Source organism: Ischnura elegans, chromosome 12 (assembly GCF_921293095.1).
Source record: "Ischnura elegans chromosome 12, ioIscEleg1.1, whole genome shotgun sequence".
Taxonomy (NCBI): Eukaryota; Metazoa; Arthropoda; class Insecta; order Odonata; family Coenagrionidae; genus Ischnura; species Ischnura elegans.
This window is the reverse complement of record NC_060257.1, coordinates 4,632,021-4,644,516: the sequence shown is the minus strand read 5'-3', so window position 1 is coordinate 4,644,516 and position 12,496 is coordinate 4,632,021. Positions and strand designations below refer to the sequence as shown.

The window sequence follows — 12,496 nt, the reverse complement described above, 5'->3', positions numbered from 1 at the left end:
TAAAAATATAAAGGTAAAGGATCAAAGAGCTGAAAAATGAGTATTTCTCTTATCCCTCAAAATCCATCTCCGTCCTAAATAAACAAATTGGCGAAAAAAATGCGTTTCGTTCACGACTGCCTCTGAAATAAAAAAAATGGTTGCTGATTTAGCTTATCTTGTCGAGTATTATGTGAGTGGTGCATCTTATAAAGTGTGTATTTTCCGCTGTCGAAGTTTACTTACTCTCCGATATACTCAATCCGATTTATAAATGCTCTCGCGGTGCAAACGAATCATGCGCTCCTTTTGATCGAAGCATCATCTGAGATAATCGATATGAGCGTGTGTTTTGGAATGCAAAGACGCGCTTCCAACTCAAAGGGAAATCTCTTCGAATGTTTTTGAGAGCTTCCTCGACTTAAAGCAGAATTCCCACCAAAGTAGATTTTCAAAGTCAGCCCGTGTCGACGTAAACAACTTCGTCGCAGGGCGCCGGCGCCAAATCATTTGAGCCCAAAGGGCACGTCCGATTCGCACAAGTGACTCACATCAAATTTCGGCGGAGTAGAGATTCCGCTATGGTTCAAAGTACTGCAGTGGAGGGATATGTGACTGAGGTGCATAGTACATCAGATACTTGAAGGCCTGAGAAATTTCAAAGGAAGTCAGTACTCTTGGATAGGGAGGCATAAAAGAGGAGACAGTATGTCACTCACTATCGCAGCTATGTTAGGGGTGTTTGGAATGGAAACCTTTGAAAGGAAGGATAACTACAAATAGGTCATGTAGGAGCTGCAAAGCGTTTTCAAAAGAGCGGACTAAATGTCCCTCCTCTCTCCGAGCAATTTTGAAAAGCACCTTTTCTAGTCGATATTCTCGACATATTCTAAACATGGTAAAATAATAGGATTGACAGCGAATTTTATCAGAGGACAGTATCAGAAATCATGTACGTGAGAGAAGGAAATCCTTTCGAATTCGAAACAGATACGTGAGGATACATAATGTAAGTGACAGCAAGCCCTAAAATGCATGCTCCGTTCTGTTAGATTCATTTTCCAGTCAATTAAGAAAAAACAAATGAATACAGGTATGCCGTGCAGAAAACGTTACGCGAATTGGATTAGAAGCCGTTGTAGACTGAGCTTAGAATGCTAGAGCAATTAAGAATGGATATCTTTCGGAGCGATACGGAGAACTTCATATCGATGGCAACACGTATCTCAAAAATAGCAACTTTTCAGAAGAACAAATAACGATTTATTTTTTAATTGTTTATAATTTTAAGAAAAAACTTAAAACACATAAAACTGAAAAAGAAGCATACATTTGCAAACAAAGAGTGTTTTTTGCTTGAATTTAATTTTTTATTGACAGAGCACTATTATCTATTACGGCCAAATTTTGAGGTTCGTGCTGTTAGATAGATAGCCATAGATATGAGACCCCAAATATATTTCTAGATCCGATAGAAACGATAAATTAAGAGAGATATTTTGCCGAACGGATAGGCGTGGGATTTCGTTCTTCCCCCGATAACAATAAAGCACATCAAATAATACTGGGTGGGACACAGAACTTTTTCTTAGCGCTCATTTCCTTCTTTGATTTTACGACTGCAGTCATAGTACCCCCTGCCACACGCCTTCTGATATGCTATCCGGGCAGGGCTGGGCAAAATACAGGCCGAAGAGTATTTGAAATACAGAATACCGCTCCAAATGTATTTGAAATGCATTGAAGTACAAAATACCTTTGACTTGGGGAACTGAAAAACAAACTTAAAAATAGTTTTTTTAATACATTTTAAAATAGAATATACATTTGCATGGAAACTAATAGATCTTTTAAAAATATAACCTCCCGTTGAACGTTACGGATAGTTTCAAACATGAAAAAAAGATTCTAATGAAAGCGAAATAATTTCTGAAGCATAATGTTACAGAAATATTATCAGAGCGACTTAAAAAGTATTTTGCAAATGTATTTTCAATTTAAATGATTTTAGGAAAACACCAAAAATCGGGATTTGAAATACAAGATACAAATAAAAAATGTATTTGAAATACGTTTTCCAAAATATTTATATTTAAAATACTGCCCAGCCCTGTATCCGGAGTTGTATGTTGATGAATGTATGCAGTGACTGATTGAAGAGATTTAATCGAATGAATTCACGATTCCTCGCTTCATACCGTGCGTACATGTAGGATGTTTCGCACACTTAGCACCAAGATGGATCGTTGAATCCAGTCCATCAAGGTCACAATTGTACGACGAGCATCGTTTCGTAAACTCCATCATCATCCGACTCCTTGCGCAACGATATCCAATTCCCCGTTTTGTGATTTCTTGACCGGGTCACGCGCGCAAGCAATTACGCTTGTTTACTGTCTTGTTATTCCGGTTTGCGTTGCCATCCCAACCCGCTCGTAATAGAGAGAGAAACCCGATACGATGGACTCTGTCTAAGGCCACTCCGTACCCTTCCATCTCGCCCTATACCTCGCTCCTATGCATATATTTACAGTCCTTTTCATTCGTTTGCCTTCTGCAAACAGACCTGGCGATGAATTTAACGTCATCGCATGCAAATGCTGTTGCGACGTCGACAAGGGACATGGATAGGGGACAGCAAAATGTAAAATCTTCAACCCTGTTTTCACACTATCGTGTTTGTATTCGTGATTGTAATATCAGTGACACGATACGTGTAAAAGTCAATGAAAAATGGTTTATTTCATATTTCGTAAGCAATGGAATGTTTTTAGTTTTTTTATGCATTGCGGGTTTGCAAATTTCATTGTGTGTTTTTTAAACGAAGACATGGACGTGAATTGAAAGCTATTCGTGAAAGGCTATTGGAATTTGGGGTCTTTGCTGACCAAATGGGGTAGTCTAAATACCGAATCAGTTACATATTTAATCAATAATTTTAGCCTATAAACATTTAAATGTTTAAATTTAGAATGTTTAAAACAATCATTTTTTTAATAAGAGTAAAAAACACCATTAATGGGATAAATTAAAGTTTTACGTCACTTTGACGAATGGCAATCAAATGAGTGGGTGAGAAACCAAGCGGTACAAGTGAATTCTTTTTTTATACAGAGTTATGTGCAGAAATTAGGTATGTTGTTGTTGTAGGTCCAATAACATCTACTTATTTCCCTGCATAATTTAATTTTAATTTCTTTCTTATTTACTAATGAAGTTATGAATGAGTAATGGTTTTTGACAACGTTTACGGATGAACGAAAACTCCATTGAAGCTGAATTAATGGCCGAATTCTTAAAAATATTAATTTTGTGTGCCATAAGCATGGTAGTAGAATATTCATTCAGAAACGAGTGAATGGTGTTAATAATATTCATATCTGGTAATTCTTATTCATATTCTGACCTTTTCTCAACACTTCTATGCAAAAGTCCGTTTATGTTATGAGATATAGCAAGTTAAATTATCAATTTAATTGGAAAATTAAAAAAAAGTCACCGACGAATTAAAAAATTCGTCTTTATTCGTCTTTCTGTCATTTTTGCTGTGACATTTTTGACTAATACAGCCAGTATGGCCTGCATTTTATGCGCAATCAAAGATTAATCGCTCGCCGAATCCCTTGCGTTGGTAACTTTCCCGCCATTTCTTCCTTTACTGGTGGTCTGAGGCAACAGCTGCAGAATACGTCATCAATTGAGCGGCGTCATTGGTGATTTCGCTTTACGGCCGCCAGCGGATTGCAGAACTCTTTGGCAGCACTGGCACTGAATTTAGGATCGCGTTTATATAAGGGATGACCGACGCTACATTAAGCCGATCATAGAACACTTCAAACTTATTGGCCCATGTATCACGTGCGCAACACCAATCAGCTTCGCTGGCATAAAATACCCCTAAATATTTCTCTCCTTCGCTTACCCTACATTCTTCCGACAAATGTAGTTTTACGTATACGTTTAATACTTGCTGATACTTTTACATGATGTTATCGTCTCACACGTGCTACATACCTACTGCATATTAACTCTTCATTGGCTAATGTATCTCGTATGATACACCATTCCACATGGTTTGCAGGATAGATCTCTACATATTTCCTTACATTTTGGGCGATGCATCTTGAAAGAAACATGTGATGTAAAAAAAAACATAGTAAAATACCGTCACCTCTTCGTGAATGCCAACGAAGCAGCGAGTAGATCACTACCTCGAGAGTAATTGGTAAGTTTTGTGTACGCAATTTATTATGAATGAACATTCGGATATCAACAGGTTGTATCGCCACGAATGTATATATCGACTGATTTACGTTTATTTCCTGGTGAATTGTGGATCGCTCTTCCATCAGCGCCACGATTGGCGGCTTTAGTAAATCTTTTTAAACGTGGGATGATAAACTGTATTATATTTATTATGGATATTAAACTCTTTTGAATTTCCTTTTTCACTAATTCAAATAAGTTATTTGGCCAAAATGGGGAATGAATCTCAGGAGATATGATTAAAAAATATAATTAAAATTCCTGAAAAAGAACTAAGATGTACTGCTCTTAATGATGTACTCGCTATGCGCAAATTTAAAAGAATATATCGCCTGAAAGTTCAAATAAGTCACCGATTTTGGGTTAATCGTAGGCTTAACACAAGCACACCCGATCACTTCTAACACTTTTTTATGGCATAGTGGGTCAATTTGACCCAATGTGACCATGGTAGCACATTTTACTCAAAATACTTAATTCCTTCCCAGTTTATTTTTTAATGTTGTTCAGAAAGCATTTGGGAGGGTATTAGAAAATGTAATTAGACGAAAAATATTATAATTGTAGTTGTTCAACAATTTCTATGGCGTTATGGGAAACTAGCTTCCACAAATTTGTGAATACCTATCACTTTTCCTGTGATGGGTTTGGGAGGTAATACAATGAATTTTAATGGTATCTGGCTTAAATAAATACAGTAACATTTGACAAAAAATCAACATAAAACACACCGTTAAATTGAATACAAAGGAACAGTAGAAATGCGATGGTGGTTGGCGTAACATGGTGAAACTCCTTCATGATGCACAAAGGTTAAGAAAACACTTAGCTGTTTCACAAAATAAAATATATTGCGACCGGTTTCGATACAGCGTATCATCCAGATGATGATACGATGTATCGAAACCGGTCGCAATATATTTTATTTTGTGAAACAGCTAAGTGTTTTCTGAACAGTAGAAAGGCTTCAAATGAATTATATAGTTTGGATCATAATGACCCATCCTAGCGTGGCAAGTTAAAGTGATGAGAAAAAATAGAAAAAATAATAATATCAGTCTTAACTTTTGAACAGTGGTACACCAAACTAAATAATTAAAAGTCATGAAATATGAGTCTAAAATGTTTCTTCCTTTCAAAATAATCAACGTAAATATTCTCTTTTGGATTGTCAAATTCACCCAGCCGGACATTCTAGTGTTAACAGTCACAAGCGGGGAGCGACGCCTTGTGGGTAGGCAAAACGAGTAGGCAATAATGAAATGCGTGCTGCGTTCTCGTAAATCGCATCGTGAGAGCGCGTGCTTCTTTCCCGCGGGAGTCGTGTCATTGCTGATCACCACGCCACGTGGCGCCACGTAATCGATGCGTTGTCCTTCACCTTAAAAGTTGAGAAATACAGCCTCGAACGGATACTCTCATGCTGTCAGCCTATCCCCGACTACGCAAATGCTGTACCAAAAGAAATTATTGCAATTTTTATTCTAGTACTGTTCCGATTCCATGGGGCACTTAAGAAGCATTCTGGGAGCCTCCGCTTCTTTCAAGCCTTTCCCTCGTCAATTTACAGAGCTATCTATCATTCTATCTACAAATCGTATTCTTTTCCTTCCTCTCCCTCGTTTACCCAACATTATACCCTCTGATAACACTGTTTTCAACATCCCTTCTCCGCAAAGTACTAGCTCCATCCACGCCTTCTGTCTCCTCCGTATTTCATCTAAAAGCTGCCTCTCCCCACCCACCATGTCCAGCACTTCGTCGTTCCTCCTCCTCTCCGTCCACATTGGTCTCTTATTGTAATCGAAAAAAACGTCATCTTAAATTTATTGTTTCTGCTGTCTATTTCCCTAATCTTATCCTTGTAATCGTTTCTAACATAATAATTAGGCTCTCTTAAGATATCTTGAACATCAGACAAACAGTTATCTATTTGAAATTTTTGCGAATTTAATATATTTTTTCCCTTCGGTCGGTTATACTTTCCTGTTCTAAACTCCAAATCAATTCACAGAGATATTTTTGTGTGAAGCGTACAAAGTTATTTAATTTTCCAAGTGTTGAAATCCTATTGGGTGTGGGAATGGATAACTTATTATTCATATCATACGTAATAATAACTCACTCTGCCATGACGAGGAGGTCAGCTACGGCGAGTGCCGTCAAGATGGCGTTGGTGGGCGACCGCATGGGCGGACGGGATAGCACGGCCACGTTGAATGCGTTGGCCACGCAGCCCAGCGAACAAATGACGATCGCCAGAGGACCGTGGATCGGCCGGTACCACCTCTGAAACAAAAACATCGGGGGAAATAAAGTACTAATGCAGGGCGGTGAAATTCACAAATCAAATCGCCACACATATTTGTGTCCTAAAAGTTGAAGTGTTTTTATTTTGCATCTTTTCAAAGAAATAATTCAACCAATCCACAGCAGATGCAGCCACGGAAATTTCGGAATACATTCCTTGTGCCAGGTGTATATTTGGGGTTCATGGTAGCTCAAAGAAAAACAAAGCACTGTTCTACTAATAATTCGAACTTTTTGTCTTTATCATGACGCTAAGCCCTTGAAACTAGAAAAGAGAATTAATTTATTTGCAGAACAGTACTCTGTTTCTCTTTGTTCTACCATTTATACGATTTATACTATTAAGTTCCACCAAGCAACGCTGAAGTCAGTTGATTTTATATTTGGGGTTGTATGTACCCCATTAATGATACCTTTTTGACCCATATACGAAATGAATTTTAAAAGCACTTACCACGAGGCAGATCAGAGTCCTCTGGATTGACAATAATACACTACAAACTACCCTATGAGGGAGTAGTGTAGAGAATTGCCATCCAGAGGACCACTGGGGCGCCCAAGACTGCTTACGGTGGAGAGATATCGAGGTCGGAAAGATATTGAAAGGCTCGACGAAACACCGGAGTTGATAATGCAGTACAGAGGGGGACGAATGGCGAGCAAGCAGCAGACGAGGCCAAGAACACATCGGGGTTGGAGTGGTCACAGATATCGGGAAGAAAAAAATTAAATTTTTTGAGGATCTTTTTTACTTTTGAATTTTTTACGATCTACTGGAAATATGCGGAAGGAACCTGATTATTGACGTTTTCAAAAACCCCTAATGTCACTTAATAATCGTTGTGTAATGATCAAAGAGCTGAAAATGCATTTTGAAAATTTGAATCTCGCTTCGTTTGTATTCCCTCGGTTGTTGTCTGGAGTTGCCGTGGTTACCTGAAATTCGTGCAGTCCTTGTCCGCAGTATGGTTCCACTTTGGCAGACGGCGTCATCTCGGCGCCTCTTCCTTCGCTACCGCCGCAGCAGGCGCCGAACTCCGCCGATGGCGCCTCTGAGGCGGGCGCAGACAGTCCGAGCTGAAACGAAGAAACGACAGGAGTAGTTAGGATTAGAAAATCACAATATTTAATACACATTTATCGCTTCAAGTTGGGTTGAGCTGTAAAAATGTGTGGATTTATCGAAATTGGTCATTTTGGTTATACCTCTGAGGGTCACTTTGGTGGGAGAATAGAGATCGGTCGAGGTAGTAGCGAGCATATAATGAGTGGAATCTACAAAGTGTTAAATACATTAATTTAACATACGTAGGGAACGTTACCCATTATGGCAGTTATTTTTTTAATAAATGAAACCTTTCTGCCGAAGTACTGAGTCCCCTTAACAGGGAAATGTCATGCGTAAACATTGAACAATTGTAATGATTATTTTCCGTTATCTTTTTTGGTGCCAGAGTCAATTTTTATATAAGGGGAATATTGATTGTTTTTTTATCAAAATACTCTTATAAATAATGAAATATCCTCACACAATATTAGCAATGATGCCAAAACTCTTGGATCCCTAAAAACGGGCATTTTGCCTCCTTGGGATAATTACTTCCAAATATATTCATAAATATTGTAGTAATTCTTTTGTTATTTCGGAGAGTAAATGATAAGTATATTATTAAAGAACCTCTTCAAATGCATGCGTTACACCAGAAAAAATACGTGGCAAATGCAGCGCATTGAAATAGAGGGCCTTCCATGAATGTTTTATGTGAAGGCTCTAAGGCGATACATTCTGTGATTTTTCATAATAATATAGTATTTAATTCACGACTTGCAACTTCATTGCTGCCCCGGGATTTTGGATATTTCGATGCGAGTACATTTTAATTAACATATTTTTAGGACAATGATTATTGCAGAAAGGTATTTTTATATCATTCCTTTCTTCTTCGTTAACACCGCACTTACAGGGATAAATGAGGTATCATTTTAAATTTTGAATCACCGGCTTCTGACGAAAAATACAATCTCAATCTCCGATTTCACTATTTACCCATTAATTTGACTTGAAAGTTTCGATAGGAAATACATTTAAAGTTCGTTATTAATGCCTGCAGACATTTTTCTTTTTCATATTTAAATTAGTGATAATAATCACATATAGTCGTATAATAATAATAATAATAATAATATCGTTTATTTTCGTAGGCACTGGGGCCCATAAGAAAATATAAGTACATCTTTCTACATTTCACATTGAGATAGATAAATAAAAGAAAAAGTAAATAAATATATATACATATACAGTCAAATGTGAACAGTGCATATCGCCTAGTACATGAAAGAAACAATACAATATTTTCGACAAAAAAAATAATAATAAATAATCGCACTTCGATATAACACACTAATTACAAAATTAAAGGTGACAAACAAAAGAAATATGAAAAAGAGATATGAACATAAGAAAGTGAATATAAACAAGAAATATGAACATAAGAAAGTGAATATAAACAAGAAATATGAGCATAAGAAAGTGAATATAAACAAGAAATATGAACATAAGAAAGTGAATATAAACAAGAAATATGAACATAAGAAAGTGAATATAAACAAAAGAAATTTAACTTGGGGATAAGGAGGCATTCTTCAGAAACCAATATGTGCTGTGTTTGAACCTATTGACATTTGTACTGCTTCTTATTTGGGCTGGGAGAGAGTTCCATATTTGTGAGGCGGTTACTATGAATGATTTGTTCATATGTAGCGTGTGATGTTTTGGAATATGGAGGTCAATGTTATGATTTCGGGTAGGTATATCATGAACCTCAGATTTTCTAATGAATTTCTCATACAAGTATGGCGGGTAACCGGTCGTTAAGATACTGAAGGCTTGAGTTATTATGTGAAGGGTGCGACGCTCTTTATACTTAAGCCAGTTGAGGTGATTGTAATAGTTACTTATATGGTCCCATTTTTTTAAATCGTAAATAAACCTTACAGCTGAATTCATGGCCAATTGGAGTTTATTATTGTTTGCGTCGTCTTGGTTAGTGAATAAGGCTGTGCAATAATCCAAGTGAGGGAAGACTAGTGTTTTAACTAATGAAATTCGTATGTCGGGTGTAAGTATTTCTCTGGCTCTGACAAGTTGATGTAGTGATCCCAAAATTTTACGCCTCGCATAGTTTGTTTGAGGCTTCCAGCTAAGGGTTCGATCGAATATGACTCCAAGGTTTTTTACTGTTTCCTCATAAGGTATGTTGTGGCTACCGAGTCTTATTTTAGGTAGATTTTCATGGTCTAATTGGGAAAAGAAATAATTGCTCCCTATAATTATTGCTGTTGTTTTCTTGTCATTGAGAACCAAATGATTAGCCTGCGCCCAACTGTTAATTCTCTCGATGTCCTCATTGATAAGTGCGATTGAATTAATAATATTGGACGGCGATGAATGACGATAAATTTGAAAATCGTCGGCGTAAATGTGGTAGTCACAATGCATGAGGACATCAGGGAGGTCGTTTATAAAGAGAGAAAAAAGAAGTGGGCTAAGAACTGAGCCTTGTACCATCCCCACGGGATTAGGGATCCAGTTTGACTGTAGGTTACTACTGACCACCACTGCTTGAGTGCGACCGCTGAGGTAAGATCTAAACCAGTCAACAGCACTCGTTGAGAAATTTAGGGTACTCAGCTTGCGTAGGAGCAATTCATGGCAAACGGAGTCGAAAGCCTTGGTGAAATCGAATAATACTAAGATCGTCACCTGGCGTTTGTCCATTGCCTCACGAATGTCCTCGGTAATTTTTAAGAGTGCAGTTTGAGTGCTATGTCGACCACGGAAGCCAGACTGCAAGGGGTTTAGTAAGTTAGCAGTGGATGTATATGAGCTTAATTGCTGAAATACAATCCGCTCAAATATCTTGGCAAAAGCACATAAAATTCCTATCGGTCTGAAGTCATCAGGTGTAGAGGGCTGGGGGCATTTAGCAATTGGGTGTATAAGGGAGTGCTTCCAGGTCGCAGGATAGTGTGCCGTTTGAAGTGAGGCATCTATTATATTTAGGAGCGAGGGCAAAATGACAGGTAGAGCCTTCTTAATGCAAGAAATGGGAATTTTATCATGTCCTTTGGCATTGGAGGTGATTTTTTTTGCACGCGCTAAAAACTGAGGACGATGAGACATGTGAGAAGAAGAACTGATTATGATTCGCTGGAGGTGGGATATGAGGTTCGAGGGAGATTTGCGGTTCACTTTTGGCAAAGTGATTATTGAGAACATCTGGATGGATATTTAAGATATTGCTATTGGTTTTAGGAGGTAAAATTCCAAGATTACGAATGGATTTCCACATAGATTTAGGATCACCCTTTTTTCCTAGAGTGCGTTTGAAATAATTTTTTTTTTGCATTGCGTATCATACTCTTCACTTGGTTACGTATGGTTTTGTATCTAGTGAGAGTAGCCGGAACTTTATATCGCCGGAACATTGCTCGAGTAATATTTCTTTCCTTTATCTTCAGTTTAATTTCTGGTGTGAGCCATGGTGTCACATCATTAGTCAACAATCCTAAGATTGGTTTGACGCAGCTCTCCATTTCTCTCTCCTATCCGCTAATCTCTTCATAGCTACATATTTATTCTCTTTTACATCCTTTATAACCTGTCCTATATAACTCATTCGGGGCCGTCCCTTGCCCTTTTTCCCTTCCACTTGTCCTTCAACGATTGTCTTCATCAGACCATCGTGCCTCAAAATGTGGCCAACTAAGTTGTCCCTTCTTCTGCTTAATGTTTTTAGGAGGCTTCTCTTTTCTCCTACTCTCCTTAGCACTTACTGGTTACTCACACGGTCAATCCATTTTATCTTCATCATTCTTCGGTAGCACCACATTTCGAATGCTTCCACTCTTGACTTCTCTGCTGCTGTCAACGTCCAAGCCTCGCTTCCATAGAGAAACATACTCCATATGTAGCATCTGATGAATTGTTTCCATACTTCTATGCTGGTATTTTCAGCTGTAAGAAGATTCTTCTTTTTGTAGAAAGCCCTCTTCGCCTGTGCTATTCTACTGTGTATTTCTTTCTTGCTCCGTCCATCACTGGTAATTCGGCTTCCCAGTTGAAACATATACCATTAGAAATAAATGTTAGCACACGCAGGAAAAACCTTTTATTTATAAGAGGTTATAACGTACACATCCACTGCGAACAAGAGAAAAAGTTACATCAACATAAACAATACCTTGGCAACGCCTATTCGAATTCCACCCAGGCGCTGCTTATTTTGTTAATAACGTATTCCTCCCCTCGGGATTGACAAAATAATAATTTGAAATATAAACCTCTAAGCACTCCTTTAGATTTAACATCTTACAAAATTCTTTTGTCTTAGTTCCTTACAGTGGCTTTGTCAACATATTAGCGACATTATCTTTTGATCTGACTAACTGGAATGAAACCTCCCCTGTTTTTACCATCTCCCTGATATAATGATACTTCTTTATATATGACATATAATCATATTTAATTATACTTCTTGATATATGATATAATGACACTTCTCCGCATCGGGTCACTCAGTGCCTCCTCTGCATCCTCCGGGATGTTGCTATCTGGACCTTCTGCAGCAGGGACAGATCTTGGGATTCCTCTGTCTCTGAGACCTATGTGGTAGACCACCTTCCGCTACTCCTTCATAGGCAGGCTCATTTTCACAGGCGATGATTACCTCCCCTGGCCCCTGGATGGGTGTCACTTCCTCTGCCTCTCCACCTCTCGCCTCGAGCTCCTCCCAAGTCATCGTCTTCTCCTGCTTTCGTTTTTCATCTCCAGTTGTTTCAAGGCGTGGTCAGTCTGTGATTGCTCTTCCTTCAGGCGTTTATTCAATACAGCCACCAATTCCATTAATCTGAGCATTTCAACCTCATCAGCCTGCATCAT

The 12,496-nt window shown here is 38.2% G+C and overlaps 1 protein-coding gene across 1 annotated transcript in view; it reads right to left on the bottom strand.

Annotated features, from left to right (window-relative positions):
- The window catches only part of LOC124169422 (G-protein coupled receptor dmsr-1-like), a 78,839-nt gene that overhangs the window by 11,420 nt on the left and 54,923 nt on the right, over positions 1 to 12,496 (bottom strand). The window contains exons 3-4 of the mRNA XM_046548015.1: positions 7,492 to 7,632; positions 6,371 to 6,534 (exon numbers count right to left, since the gene is read on the bottom strand). Coding sequence (XP_046403971.1) covers positions 6,371 to 6,534; positions 7,492 to 7,548 — 221 coding nt within the window. The 5' untranslated portion in view covers positions 7,549 to 7,632. The remainder of the gene's footprint in view (positions 1 to 6,370; positions 6,535 to 7,491; positions 7,633 to 12,496) is intronic.